The sequence below is a fragment of the Vipera berus genome (genome assembly GCF_964194415.1).
Source record: "Vipera berus genome assembly, chromosome: 3".
Taxonomy (NCBI): Eukaryota; Metazoa; Chordata; class Lepidosauria; order Squamata; family Viperidae; genus Vipera; species Vipera berus.
This window is the reverse complement of record NC_138204.1, coordinates 192,710,838-192,726,514: the sequence shown is the minus strand read 5'-3', so window position 1 is coordinate 192,726,514 and position 15,677 is coordinate 192,710,838. Positions and strand designations below refer to the sequence as shown.

The 15,677-nt window shown below is 37.4% G+C and overlaps 2 protein-coding genes across 2 annotated transcripts in view; one reads left to right on the top strand and one right to left on the bottom strand.

Annotated features, from left to right (window-relative positions):
* Positions 1–5,603, top strand: RPL30 (ribosomal protein L30). Its single transcript, XM_081324872.1, has 5 exons — positions 1–109; positions 225–275; positions 2,662–2,807; positions 3,652–3,782; positions 5,507–5,603. The coding sequence occupies exons 2-5, from the start codon at positions 255–257 to the stop codon at positions 5,554–5,556; spliced, it is 348 nt and encodes a 115-aa protein (XP_081180998.1). The 5' UTR covers positions 1–109; positions 225–254; the 3' UTR covers positions 5,557–5,603.
* A 5,898-nt stretch (positions 5,604–11,501) lies between these two features.
* MATN2 (matrilin 2) overlaps positions 11,502–15,677 on the bottom strand; it is a gene marked incomplete at its 3' end in the record, with an annotated part of 30,699 nt that continues 26,523 nt past the window's right edge. The window contains exons 14-17 of the mRNA XM_081325615.1: positions 14,181–14,333; positions 12,777–12,836; positions 12,228–12,335; positions 11,502–11,701 (exon numbers count right to left, since the gene is read on the bottom strand). Of these exons, the coding sequence (XP_081181741.1) occupies positions 11,502–11,701; positions 12,228–12,335; positions 12,777–12,836; positions 14,181–14,333 (521 nt within the window). The remainder of the gene's footprint in view (positions 11,702–12,227; positions 12,336–12,776; positions 12,837–14,180; positions 14,334–15,677) is intronic.

Genomic DNA, 15,677 nt, shown 5'->3' with positions numbered 1-15,677 from the left:
TCTGCTCTCGCGAGAGTCGTTGTTGGTCGCGCTGACCCGCGTGATTCTACGCGTTGCGGCGAGGGACTTCCTTTCCTCGTTGCCCGGCCATCTTGGAGGCGCTCCTCTGGTGAGCGGGTCCTGGGCCTTTGGAGGAGTGGGGAGATGCCTTGGGTGTGGGCTGCGTTTGGCGGGTGGATAACGGCTGTGCTCGGCCGCAGTGTTGACTATTTTCCTTTTCGCAGGCAACGGCAGGGCCGACGTGAGCCGGCAAGATGGTGGCCGCCAAGAAGACGGTGAGTGAGCGTGCCAGCCAGTCAGCCGGCTGACCTAACGATAGAGGGGAGAACCGGGATACTGAGTCCGAGGGCAGAGGCGAGAGCTTGTGGAGGGAGATAGGAGCGCTCCAACAATTGCGAAAGGCCTCTGACTCGAAACGACGCATTTCTGATCAAACGGGGCGGAGGGTTGCTCATAACACCTAGATCAGGGGTAGGCAACCTTGGCTCTTTTTATGACTTCAACTCCCAGAATTCCTGAGCCATCCATGCTGGCTCAGGAATTCTGGGAGTTGAAGTCCACGAGTCATAAAAGAGCCGAGGTTGCCGACCCCTGACCTAGGGCAATCGCCAAGGGCCTCCCTCCTCGAACCTCCTAGCTTTCTGCCCTAGTTATTGATTCCATGCCGGTTGTCATATGAAATCGCAAAAGTAGATGCTATGAGATATAGAAGCATGTAAGAGTCAGTTTGTAGCTCTTTGGGTGATGGCCCTAGGTATTGCTGCATTCTGGTGCGAACTGTACTGTATATGCACACATACTGACAGGAATTATATGGAAGATCTAGGCTTTGTTGCAGCTATGAAAAATGTGTTTAACCAAGGCTTTGCCGTAGCTGTTTAAATATTACTGAGTTTGGATTGCATAAGTCTCTGGATAATGTAAAGGTAAAATATACATTAATATACATTAAAAGAGCCTTGGTGGAGCAGTGGGCTAATCCCTCCCTTAAGTAACACCAGCTGCCTGCAATTAGTCCAGGTTCGCATCCCACCAGGCTCAAGGTTGACTCAGCCTTCCATCCTTCCGAGGTAGGTCAAATGAGGACCCAGATTGTTGGGGGCAATAAGCTGACTTTGTAATAATGCCGCTTGGGGTGTGTGTGAAAGCCCTAATAAGCAGGCATATACATAGAATGAAGGCTACTGCTAAGCTTGTAAGCCGCCCTGAGTCTTCGGAGAAGGGCGGGATATAAATGGAATTTTAAAAAAATGTCTTAAAATATATAGTATTCCATAAATCAACTAGCAAGGGTGTCGTGGCAAGATTGATGATATTGATATCCATTCAGTCGTATCTGACTTGGTGGTTCTATGGGCCAGGTCTCCAAATCTTAGGACCTTGCACTGAATTTTTTAATGCAAATATGCTTTATTTTTTTAAAAAATAGTTCTTCTGAAACTGACATGCTTTTTGAATAAATGCATTCAGCTTATAGACATTTTAAAAGATTGTTTAGTTTTCAAAGTGTATTAGTATGAAAAGAAATGCCAGTGTTTGGGTCTGTTTAACACTACTGGTTAAGCAATTTATGAATTCTCTCTTTATGACTTTGGTAGAAGATTGAACAAGGACCGTAATATAATTATAAGCATGACTAGCTTTTGCTCTCAAACCACTTAGTATTTAAGACTGGAAGATACAGTTATAGTGTAATAATTCTTGATGGAGGTTTTGAGAGAGAGAAAATTCAAAAATATTGTTATTTAAATGGATTCTTTTAAGATGTTTTGGCTGCATTGCACCATGTTTTAAAAAAGCTTGAAAACTATGTTGAATAAAATGTTACATTTTGTGGTGGGGTCAGCATATAGAGCCAGATATCTAGAGAAAAAGTAGACAAGGTATTTTAATGTATTATGTATTACAGAAGAGCTAAGAGAGCCTTTGCATAGTTATGTGTTGTGTGTGCCAGTTGCATCCTGATCTGATCATCTCATGATTGGATTACTGCAACATGCTCTTCATGGGGCTACCCTTGAAGAGTGAGCAGATGTTACAATTGATACAAAATGCAGTACTGTGGACAGTTCTGGAGACCCCTTTAATGGCACATGTGACACTTCTGTTACAAATACTGAACTGGTTGCCAGTTTGCTTTTGGGTCCAATTCAAGATGTTGGTCATTATATTTATAGCCCTTTGTGGCATGGGTCCAGGGTGTCTGAAGAGCTATGTCATCCTGATGGGACTAGCCCACACTGCTTGCTCCAGTAGAAGGGGGCTACTTTGGATCCCATCTGCCAAAGAATTTCAACTGGCAGGGTCCAGGAGAAGAGTCTTTTTTGTTGTGGGCCCCCCACTCTGGAATATTCTGCTGGTCCACCCCAACATTTCTTCCTTTGGGAAGAGCCTGAAAACTTGGGCTCTGTTGACTTGGAGTCCTAATGGAGTGTGCTATGTTGACATTGGCTGATGGGATAGAGAAAATCCCCAACCCCAGGTCACCCATCATCTTGGGTTTTAGCTTTCCCATTAACTCTCCTAATTTTAATTGTCTTGTATTATCTTTCTTTTTGACTTTTTATTGTAAGCTGCTCAGAGTTCCAGTGAGATGGGTGGCATAAAATTTAATACATAAAATGCACAAAACATTCTATACATCCACTTTTTTTTTTACAGAAAAAGTCTTTAGAGTCCATAAACTCTAGACTTCAGCTGGTTATGAAAAGTGGTAAATATGTACTTGGATATAAACAAACTCTGAAAATGATTCGGCAGGGCAAAGCCAAGTTGGTTATTCTAGCGAATAACTGTCCTGCTTTGAGGTACGTGTGCATTTTTTGAATAGTCGTCTTATAGGATCACATAAAAGAGTTGTTTTATAGTATTAATGAAAATGTCTTACCATCAAATGAAAAAGATCTACTTGACATGTAGATTTGGCTTTTGTACGTAGCTTTTCAAATATATTAATTAAGCAGCTGCCGGCTATCAACGAAGGAAGGTTTGATGGGACATTCCAAATAATTTTGTGATCTTGTAGGTTATAATCTTGATTTTCCTTTTAAAAAGCAGGAAGACTAGTATTTGTGATAGGGTAATGTGAAGATAAAAGTTCTGAATAGATATAATAAAAGAAAACTGATGTAGGTTGATATGCTCATGGGAAATGTATTATATTGATGTATTAGAATTGATAAAATATGTTCTGCTTCCATATAGCAATTATATAAATACAATATTATATTGTATAAAGTCTGTATAAGATCTTACTTTGCAAAATTATCTGTACAGTTCAATAAGCACTATTAGATGTATGGAATATTGCCAGCACCAATTATCATGTTCTTTGGCTAATAGCTGAGAGAAACTAAACTTATTCCTCAAACCTAAGTTCCAATCTATATTGTAGGTTAAAATAGGTTTAATCTAACCTTCATAATGCATTAGTCCCATAAAAATTAATGGAGTGTAAATTGAGATTGAATTAAATAGTTGTCTTGTGTGTTTATTTTGTTCATTGTACAGAGTTCCATTTGATAAATTGATGACTGTGCACTTTAATAAATGAATAAAAATTAGTTGTTAATGTCCTAATAGGAGATTGAATAAAAGTAAAATGTGACAATCTGGAACAAATAAGTACTCTGTTTATTTTTGTACCGTTAGAAAATCAGAAATTGAATACTATGCTATGTTGGCCAAAACTGGTGTGCATCACTACAGTGGCAACAATATTGAACTGGGAACAGCTTGTGGGAAGTACTACAGAGTATGTACACTTGCTATAATTGACCCAGGTATGTATGTTGTATTTAGCATCTTAGTGTCTAGAGATGAAGCTGTTTTTTAAATATGATTTGCCTTTATCTTGTTCTGTTCACTAGGATTCTCTTATCAGTTCAATTGAACTGATAGCGTTCAATTGAGAATTCTGCACTTCAGTATGCTAATACAAAATGAATAGTGTTTGTAAAGCAAAAATCATATAATTTTATTTCATATGTGGTTTAAGAACCGTTAAATAACATCATATTGTGATGGTGGGCTTGTTTTGTAAAATGTCAGTACACCATTCAGGCTTTTAGTAAATATTTATACTTTTATATGTTAATTATATTCATGCTAAATGACAGTTGAATCAGTAAATACATTTAGTGCTTAACTTACAACAGTTCATTCAGTGACTATGCAAAATTATGTCACTGAAAAAAATGACTTATGATCACTTTTCACATTTAAAATCATTGCAGCATCCCCATGGTCAGGGGTAGGCAACCTTGGCTCTTTTATGATTCACGGACTTCAACTCCCAGAATTCCTGAGCCAGCAGGAATTCTGGGAGTAGAAGTCCACAAGTCATAAAAGAGCCAAGGTTGCCTTACCCTTGACCATGGTTATGTGATGAAAATTCAGATGCTAGGCAACTGACTCATATTTATGTCAGTTGCATTGTCCCAATAACATGTGATCACCTTTTGCGACCAGTGGGGAAGCCAGATTTACTTAACCATGTTATTAACTTAATAGCTGCAGTCATCCACTTAACAACTGTAGCAAGAAAGATTGTAAAATGGGGAAAAACTCATTTAACTCTCTTACTTAGCAGCAGAAATGTTGGGCTCGATTTTTGGCATAAGTGGAGGACTACCTGTACAAAAAGTAGCCTGTTTTTAAAATTAAATAAAAGCAAAGCAATAGGCAGTCTTAAAGATAGTGTGGCCTCAGAGTAGTAGTTATACTTGGCATCTCTTCAACTGTTTCCTAAAAAATGAGAAACCTGGGGCAAGTCAAACTACTGTAGGAAGAGAGGTCCATAACTAAAGCATTTTCATTGAGAAAGGTTTAACTTCTGGCTGTTGCTCCATGAACCATTGATGGGAATACCATTAGATTCTCCCCTGCTGATCTTAACTCATGACTTCGATGGGAAGTTGATAATTTGTTACTTAAACTTTAATAAACTAATGTCAACATCTTAAAATGCAATAAAAAAGATTTATATTCTTACTAGAATAACCTTTGTACTGATTAGAAGAAAATCTGTTTGTCAGGAGGACATTGAAATTGATACTGGGCCTGTAGGTCCAGTGGAGCAAATAATTCTAAAATTAAGCATCTGGTAACTAATAAAAGTTCATTCTTTGCTGTAAAGGTTCTTAAAGCGCATTAGAAAGTAATTTGTCAGAGGCTAGGGATTTAAACTGTGTTATATAATTGTGAGAAATTAATTTATCTTGATGCAAAGTTAAATGCGAATATTCTCGCTGTTCTGGGTTTGCAGTAATCAGGACAGGCTAGACATTCGCTATATTACCACTATGCACTGTGTCCTCAGAACTAGTTGGTCTTTCTAGTTCTGATTTTTACCTGCAAGTTACATTAACTGATTGAACTTTGTAGTATGATCTATCATTGGGAATATATTAAAATAAGGTTATTGAGAATTTTTTGTAATACAGTAAATTGTGCATGACAAAGGTGTTTGTGAAATTTTGATACTGAAATATGTTTTCCCCAACAGGTGACTCTGACATCATTAGAAGCATGCCAGAACAAACCAGTGAGAAGTAAAATTAATAAACTTTAAATTTTGTGTAATAAAACTGGCTATAAATCTATTGTTGGTATGAGTTCTTATAAGTCAGACACAACAAATTATATGCAAAGTTTGATGGAGAAATCAAATAGTAAAGATCTAAATTAGAGGTCCCCAACCTTTTGGGCATCAGGGACCGGTTCTGTGGAGAAAGGTTTTTCCGCAGACTGGAAGGTGCGTGGTTTTGTGTGCTGCCTGCATCCCACGGATGGAGCTTTGCTTGTTTGTGCAGACCAGTTGCTGGCATGCCATGGACCGGGACTGGTCCACAGACCAGAGGTTGGGGATCCCTGATCTAAATAAAATAATTTTATTAGGAGTTAAAGACCAATGGGATTAAAGAACGTAGCCACATTTGGCTCTGCCGATTGAGTACTGTATCTGAACGGGAGAGATGACATAAAAAAAATACACAAACTCCTCTACAATACCCATTAGAAACCCATCTAGAACACGGGTGTCAAACTCGTCACATGACGTGTCGTGACATATCGCGACTGCATTGCCAGCAATGGGGTGGGCGTGGCTTCGGTATGATGAAACTGGCCCGTGGGTCAGCAGTTTGACACCCCTGATCTAGAGTCAGTTGTATAAATGCAGGAAGGAAGGAACCAACCAACCATCTTCTAATTAGGGCTATGCAGTGCTTCACATTCAGAGTGGAAAAAGACATTCTAAGTGTGCTGAGAGACTTGCAACTCTGTTGCAGAATAGAAAAAAAATGCTAGGCTGGAGATAGGTAGAAGGAAAGTGCTAGGAAGAGAGGAAAAAACGTAACAGGGTGCAGTGAAGCAAAGAACAAAAGCCCTGTTTAAATATTGTAGAAAAAGTAAAATTCAACAAGCAAACACTAAGCAACTTTTCGGCCTCAAGAAAAATTAATTCACCCTTTGCATCAGACTTTAGTCCTTTGACTGTCATGCTAATTCTGTACTATCAATAAGGGTGACTTCACCTTTCTTTACTTGGGGGAACCTCCACACATTAACAGTAAATTAGGATATAGTTAAGCAAATTCAACCTTTTATTTAGAGCAAGAAAGCCAGACAGAATAACTTATGAACTGAAAGAAAAACAATAGTTGGTGGGACAAACATTGGACACAATTTATTGTGGGCATAATTCAGATCTAAGGCACTTGTTAATTTGTTCTGAACTTGTAATAATACAAAACTTCATTCTGAAATGAATTTTCCCTTGTGATGGCTATCCATTCCTCCAAGTATCCATTGGACAACGCTGTTAGAATACTTGCATGATACATCTGTTTGAGAATTTTTGTTTAAAAAGCTAAGGTAGTCAAAATTTTGGTATGTATTTCTAGCAATAAAATTACATTTTATACATTGTCTCCCCAAAACCTATCCCACATATAAATACTTAGTGGTTAAAATGAACTTAAGGAGTGTGCCTTAAATTGGTTAAAGTAAAGGTAAAGGTTCCCCCGCACATGCATGCTAGTCGTTTCCGACTCTAGGGGCTGGTACTCTGTTTCAAAGCCGAAGAGCCAGCGTTTGTCCGAGGACATCTCCGTGGTCATGTGGCCGGCATGACTAGACGCCAAAGGTGCACGGAACGCTGTTACCTTCCCACCATAGTGGTCCCTATTTTCTACTTGCATTTTTACGTGCTTTCGAACTGCTAGGTTGGCAGAAGCTGGGACGAGTACCAGGTGCTCACTCTGCTACGCGGCACTTGGGATTCGACCTGCCAAACAACCGATCTTCTGATCGACAAGCTCAGTGTCCTAACCCACTGAGCCACCGCGTCCCATTTAAATTGGTTACTTCTTCCCAATTTCCCTATCATCAATCACTTATGGGAAGAAGTGCTGGCTGTAGGAAGAGTATAAGCAACTAACATTTGACTGCATCCTTTCGGTACAGTATTACAATGAATAGTTAACAATATTTAGCCTTTCCAGATTTCTAAATAGTAAAAATTGCCTTTTATACCACTATTTTACAATATTATATAGCTTCTCAATTGAAAAACTAGTTTTTCTAAGAAGTTTGTAATTTTATCTTAAGTCAATGCAAATATACAATATTATATGGTACTCTACTGAAGTTACAATTTCTCCATTTTGTGCGAAATGTACCTACTTACATAGCTTTGATACATTTTCTTGTGTATAAATATCCAACAAAGATATATTGCTGCTCAAGACATTTCATTAGTATCTTAATTGACTTTCCAATGCTTCTATTCTTTTTGACATTTCTGCCAGTAAATACAAGTTAAGGAAAACAATTTCAGACTGCTTCATTATTTAAGAATATCTACACATATAATTGACAACCTTGGGAAGTGTACAGTTACTTCTTTTAAAATTAAAAACCCATGAGTAAAGAGTTAGCTGTGTATCTAGTTTTATTTCCCAAAATCCAGTGTTGATTACTTCTTGGACATTTCATTTTGGCAATGGGAAGATGGGTGTTATTTCGTTGTTATTAATAAATAGCTGGGAGTTAGAAATCCTTGCTGAGTTACTGAAGATCAAGAATGGTACAAGTAGAATTTAAAATTTTCTTCCAATCATAAAGCTATTCATATAATTGTAAACTAATACAATTGTTTAACCGTTATTTATTTATTTATTTATTTATTTTATTTTATTAGTTTTCTATACCGCCCTATTCCCGAAAGACTCAGGGCGGTTTACAGGGCAATATTTAAAAGACAATATAAATTAAGATAAAAATAGAATTAAAAAGAATTAAATTAATAATAGCCCAACAATAAAACAATGTTAAAACTTAAAACTAAAACCCCCCTCAGTCCAGTTAGTATATATTACGTGGGAAAGTGCATTTTCGCATCAATAGTATCGTGTTTGTGGTTTTTCCAAAGGCATACACACACAAACACACAAATAAAACCAGGCTTGTGGAATGAATGCTAAAGAATTATGAGGCCTCCAGGCGTAGAACAGACTTCCAGAAGTGACATCCACGCACTTCCGGTGGGCCGTTCTAGGACTGGGAAACCTCCAGGCCTCCGAGGCCTAGAACGGATTTCCAGAAGCAACATGGTTTCAGCCTTTTCTCCAAACTCAACAAAATTTAGCTACCGGTTCTACTGAACCGGTGCGAACCAGCTGAATCATACCACTGTGTTAGGGCCATAGCTAGTCTAAGATACCAAATCCCAGGAGGCGCTAATACTGCATCTTCCTTGCAAATCAATCTAAAAATACAAATCTTCACATTGGTAGGAGGTGGCACCATCGGTCAAAATGGTTGATGGACACTATATACCCTCAAGCCCAGACTGCAGCAAAAATCAGTGGAAAACATCCCGATGCTTGGAAGATTCAAAGGCAGTTGAAACTGGCCAACAGAAAACATGTTGGGTAGATACTGCCAATGACAACAATGAGCTTATTTAAAGAAATAATAATCGACAATCAACACATCAGGTTGCACAAGGAACTAATTGAACAACAAACCACATTATATAAACTGCCATTCTGTATTTTGAAACTGCAGCTAGAGGGGGCTCGTACTTCATCATCATCACTAATGTTCTTAACGAGTGATGCATTAGTTACAGTGTACTTAGTAGGTCAAATACTTATGGTATTGCCATTTATGAAAATCAAGACAGCAAAACCAATCCTGAGATTTAGCATTATTCATCATCGTAATTCTCTCTATGTACTGAAACGTCAACAAATTGGAACAAGAAGAGGATATGAGAAAAAGAGTAGTGCATTTGCATGAAAACCATATAAAGTTGCCAGAGGACAGAATTAGTAATGCCAGATTTGGGCAGCAAAATTCCAGAGAATTGCAAATAAGGAAAGCTTTTTTGTTGCCATCTAGTGGTCAACTGGACTCTAGCAGCCAAATTCTGCAAGAAATTTTCAAATAACTAACTACTGCATTATGGCTTGGCAATACGTGCCTTCAAAACCAATTTCATCTCCACTGAAATTGGCCTGCCAGGAAAAGCAGATGGTGGTTCCATTTTTCCATTGTTAGCCCAGCCCTCTGGAACAGCCTTCTGTGACAAGCATGATTGGCTTCAATCCTAGTCACCCTCCAGAACATGCTTAAAACAACTTTTTTGGGAAACATTTTAAGATTAAACCTAGATGCTTTTTCTAAAGCAGTTTTGTCTATTTTTTCTTCTTGGTTTTACACTTAAATTGTTGTGGTGAGCTGCCTTTTTGTGTGAGTGCCCTCATATCATCATTGATCCCTGGCAATTGCCTGGATAAGTCTGCAGTTGTCTTGGCAAGATTTTTGAAAATGGTTTACTGTTGCCTTCCTAGGCCTGCAAAAGAGTGACTGACCCAAGACCACTGAGTTGGCTTTGTGACTAGAACTCACAGTCTCTTAGTTTCTAGCCTGGTGCCTTAATCACTACAGGAAACTAGCTTTGTGATCTGCCTCTAGAAGCCCCTATATAATTGTATAGGTGTTCATGTGATTAATAGATAGATAGATGATAGATAGATAGATAGATAGATAGATAGATAGATAGATAGATAGATAGATAGATAGATAGATAGATAGATAGATAGATGATAGATAGATAGATAGATAGATAGATAGATAGATAGATAGATAGACAAGACAGACAGTAAGTACTGTGTTACATAGAAGCCAGGCAGTAGCTAGGAATCAATATTAATTTGAAGGGACACACAATTATATTACATAATAATTAGTAACTGCAAGGAAATATTCACTAATTAATCTCCTTACCATGGAATAGGATTGGGTTTAGGGACAAACTGTGTTTGGACAGATGACTAGATCAGCACTTTAAAACTGATTGAAGAAGTTTGTATGCCTGTATTCAAAGATAGCCCTGCTATCAATTGATAGTTGGGTTTCTTTTGGTCAGAGAATTAGTGCTATTCCAGCAAAAGCTATAATCAACTGGAACACAACTGTCAGGTATGGGGAGAAACTACACTATGGAAAAACAAAGATTAGATATTATTTCTCTCTCTCTTTCTCTGTTTCACTATATAGCATTCCCCTGCTTTCATTGCCCGTCAGGTGGTATATAAGATAATCCGGGTTTCTGAAATGGGGATCATCTTGGAGACCTAGTGAGTAGGATAGAGATTTCAGTTTGAAAGGATTGATTTTCCCCTCTGTGCAACCAGAATAGCCTTGAAAGACAGAGTATAGGAATCAGTGTGTGGAAATTATATTCCCACACAAGACTGACATGGTTATTAGATACAAGGCTGATCATATGACTGTATTATCAACATAATTAATAAAGTGCATTAGGTTGTATTTGGGGAAAATGTGTGGAAAAGGTGGAAAAACTACTTTAACATCATAGCAAAGGATGATTTAAAGGTGTATCAGGTATAGTTGAGAATTGGATGGAAGCAATGGTGGAGCAGTGGGCTAATGCCTCCTTAAGTAACACCAGCTGCCTGCAATTAGTGCAGGTTCGCATCCCACCAGGCTCAAGGTTGACTCAGCCTTCCATCCTTCCGAGGTAGGTAAAATGAGGACCCAGATTGTTGGGGGCAATAAGCTGACTTTGTAATAATGCCGCTTGGGGGGGGGGGCGAAAGCCCTAATAAGCAGGCATATACATAGAATGAAGGCTATTGTTAAGCACATTGGTTTGTGCTTAAATTGTAAGCCGCCCTGAGTCTTCGGAGAAGGGCGGGATATAAATGGGATAAAAATAAAATAAATAAATAAATAAATAAGGACATGCAAAAAAGAGGTAGCTATCATATTACAGAGAAGTGAGGTGAGCTTTGTCTTTTTCCATAGGCCTTCCATGTACAACAAGGACACATACTTTAAATCCACTACTAGTGTACGTTTGGCCAATTATTGTTACAATACATTTTACATGTAATTTAATTCATGGGTTAATTTTAGAAGGTCTTAGTTCCAAGTGGATTAAGTATAGGACTTCAGCCTAAGTGCAATCAACTGTATATCTCTACACAGAAACAGAAATATAATTCATTTTCAAATATATTGACTTGAAAATCTTTATGAAAAATTAATAGATATACAGAAAGGATATGTTGCTGAGTTAGTTTCCTAAATTCAGTAGTTGCAAAATTCTGGAAATTTATAAGATTCTCACAATTGCATAGGTCTTTCTTATCATCTGAAGGATTTGCTGGGGGAAAAAAATAGGTGGAGTGTATTTAGTTAAATAGTAAGAAGAAATATATTTTCATTGCAAAAACAAAATCACTACAAAATCTATTTTGTTTTTAACCCATTACACTCATTAGAAAAATGGAATTCCTGGAGTGACAAAAGAATTTTAGAAAAGTTCCTTTCTCTCTCTCTTTTAATTACTGTAGGAAAACAGAGACATTTGAGATTAAATTGAGGATTGTTCCATGCAATGCATGAATCTTAATACTGAGTTATGGTAACCACTATAATAATTGCCCAAGGTTTAGATAAGAAGACTAATTATAAACAAGGGTTTCAAATTGTTAAGTGGAAAATTCAGTGGTTTCATATTTACAAACAAAAAGAAACATAATAAGTGGGAAACTGCCTTCTTCTAAAACATATATCCCAAGAATCCTAGGGAATCAATGTGGATGCATAGCACAATTGTTTGATGTGACAGAAATAAATTACTCTAGTTATACAAAGTAATGGATGGTCTAAACGGAAATAAATTTTACCTGAACCTTTTGTCCATAATTGCTTTTCTTTAAAAAGATATTTATGATGCACAGCAAAATTGGAACAGGAAAGAACATCTGTGATTGCTAAGGTAGATATTTCAGGTTCTACAGAGGACAATAGAGTGAGACCAGAAGTGAGGTTATATTTCATCCTCTTATGAAGTGGTTTCTTTGTATATATGTTTCAAAAAAACCCCTGCATTTTGGTGGATATTAAGCAGTATAAAGATCTGCATGATAATTTCTGGATTAGAAATATTAATCTGGACAGAATATAATTAGTACACTTGGGGTAAATATGGCCTTTGGTTGCATTTTTGCTATATTGACCAAAATGTAGCAAAACTGCTGTTGTTTTTGCTGTTATCAGTAACTACTATATGTGGCACAGGTATCATTAAAACTGATAACCTACTCAACACTTTCTGTATCTTATTAAGAAGTATTATTACAATAAAAATGACACCTTAACTTTTCTTCTGGCAACGGCAGTGTAAAAGAATCAAACTGAATGAAAATGACATGCATACACTGATGATTTCAAACCTTCAGAAAGTAAATTCATTGCATGAAGCTGATTTGTTGTTTCCTGGTAATCCTTTAGATCTAGAAAAATATTGACAAAATGAAATAAAATAGGACTTATTGCCAAATGCAGTCAGATTGTGATAGTCAACTACAACAAGCCAGATACTGCAATAGATTTTGTAATTTAAAAATTGAGTTGAGTTGCTAGAATAACTTTTGAATATAAAATTAGGGATAGTTTGTTTATTACTGATTATATTTAGCGATTCAGATGTGAACTCATTTATACTGATTTTGTGATCTTAGAGATTGGGAAAATGTTTCCAGGATCACAGAGCTTTATGGAGAATAACCTTTTTTTAAAAAAAGCTCCTCATAATTCTTTGGAAGCACACAGGAAATAATCTGAAGGACCACAGAGTCCACAACTCTAATACAGGTAGTCCTCAACTTACGACCAAAATTTCTGTTGCTAAATGAAACATTTGTTGAGTGAGTTTTGCCCCATTTTACAATTTATTTTTGCCATAGTTGTTAAGTGAATCACTGCAGTTGTTCAAGTTAGTAACACGGCTGCTAAGTGAATCTGGCTTCCCCATTGACTTTGCTTCTCAGAAGGTCACAAAAGGGGATCACATGTTCCCAGGACATGGCAACCATCATAAATATGAGTCAGTTGCCAAGCATCTGGATTTCAATCACATGACCAAGGGGATGCTGCAATGGTCGTGCCAAAAACGATCAAACGTCACTTTTTTCAGTGCTGTTGTAACTTCAAATGGTCACTAAATGAATTGTAAGTCAAGGACTACCTGTATTTATTTAATGAGAAGAAGGGCATGGAGTTGGACTGTATCCCATTAGCTTCAGCCTGAATGACCAAAGATCGGAGAAGATGGATGCTGAAATCTGATAATAAGCCATCAAGTGAAAAAGTAAGCAAATGAGTCTTTTTCAATCCAAGGAGGGTGTTGTGAGAACACAGAGAGCAGCACAAATGGAGTGTGTGGAAAGTCCCTTTACATTAATGAATATTCATCCCATATTCTTTTACAAATGGTCCTAGGTAGTTTTTAGCAATATATCAGAATGCAATGTTTACAACGGTTTTTTGTGGAGTTTTGACTATGTCATTTTTGTTAAAGAGACTGAAGTAGTAAATACTTTAATTTATGATTTTGGCCTTAAAATAAAGTTATACAGTTCTTAAGTGATAAATTACAGAAATATTATTCTTCCTACTGGTGTACTGCTCATCGTGTTTTACTTATATTCCAGCAGTTATGCAGATGCTCAGAAGGAATGGACAGATTTACTTATTTTAATCTCTTACTTTCCAATTCCAACGGACTCCCAGATTTCTATCTGTGTTAGTTTTATATTGTTTCTTGTGTAGAATATTATGTGGTGCTTATTTAGTACCTTCACAGATTCTTTTCTGCAGTTTTTCAGTGATCTCTTCCATAGCTTTGAATTCCTGAGCATAAAAAATATGTTTTTCAGCAGGATCAGAAGCAATTACTTGTAATTCTTTTTCAATTGATTTCCCTATTCCAATCGCATATATAGTGATTCCTAAAAATGAAACAAGTTTAATTTCATAATTCAGTTCAAGATTGAGCTATAGCATTAAAGCACTATTGATTAATAGAAAAGAATTGTACTCAAAAACTTACCTACAAAGAATATTTCAAAAGCAACCACAATAAAATGCAAGAGTTCTAATTAAAATGAAGCAAGTTACATTTAATATCATAGAAATCAACTGGGAAAATTAATTCTGAATAACCTAAATACTATTATTTTCATGTACTATAATCAAAGCCAAAATATACTGTCCTCAAATTTCTTACTAAGTTGGTTACATCTAATTGCTTTGGTGTAAAATATGTATTTAGTCATTGCCTATTATTGTTACCCCCTTCATGGATTACTGCCTTGTCGTGGCGAAGGGGCTTGCGTAATTCAATGAAGCTATGAGCTATGCCGTGCAGGGCCACCCAAGACGGACAGGTCATAGCAGAGAGTTCTGACAAAACGTGATCCACTGGAGAAGGAAATGGCAAACCACTCCAGTATCTTTGCCATGAAAACCCTATGGACAGTACCAAAAGGCAAAACGATATGACGCTGGAAGATGAGCCCCTCAGGTCGGAAGGTGTCCAATATGCTACTGGGGAAGAGCAGAGGGCTAGTACTAGTAGCGCCAGAAAGAATGAAGCGACTGGGTCAAAGCCGAAAGGACGCTCAGCTGTGGATATGTCTGGTGGTGAAAGGAAAGTCCGATGCTGTAAAGATTTTTTCTCCATAGGAACCTGGAATGTAAGATCCATGAATCAAGGAAAACTGGACGTGGTCAAACAAGAGATGACAAGACTGAACATTGACATCTTAGGTATCAGCGAACTAAAATGGACAGGAATGGGTGAATTTAATTCAGATGACCATCAGGTATACTACTGTGGGCAAGAATCCTTCAGAAGAAATGGAGTAGCCTTCATAGTCAATAAAAGAGTAGGAAAAGCAATACTGGGATACAATCCTCAAAATGACAGAATGATCTCAGTTCGAATCCAAGGCAAACCATTCAATATCACAGTAGTCCAGGTCTATGCCCCAACCACCAGTGCTGAAGAGGATGAAATTGACCAGTTCTATGAAGCACTACAGCACCTTATAGAACTAACACCAAAAAATGATGTTCTTATCATCATGGGGGATTGGAATGCTAAAGTAGGAAGCCAAAAGATAACTGGAATAACAGGCAAGTTTGGCCTTGGAGTGCAAAATGAAGCAGGGCACAGGCTGATAGAATTCTGTCAAGAGAATACAATGGTCATAGCAAACACTCTTTTCCAACAACCCAAGAGACGGCTCTACACATGGACATCACCAGATGGTCAACACAGAAATCAGATT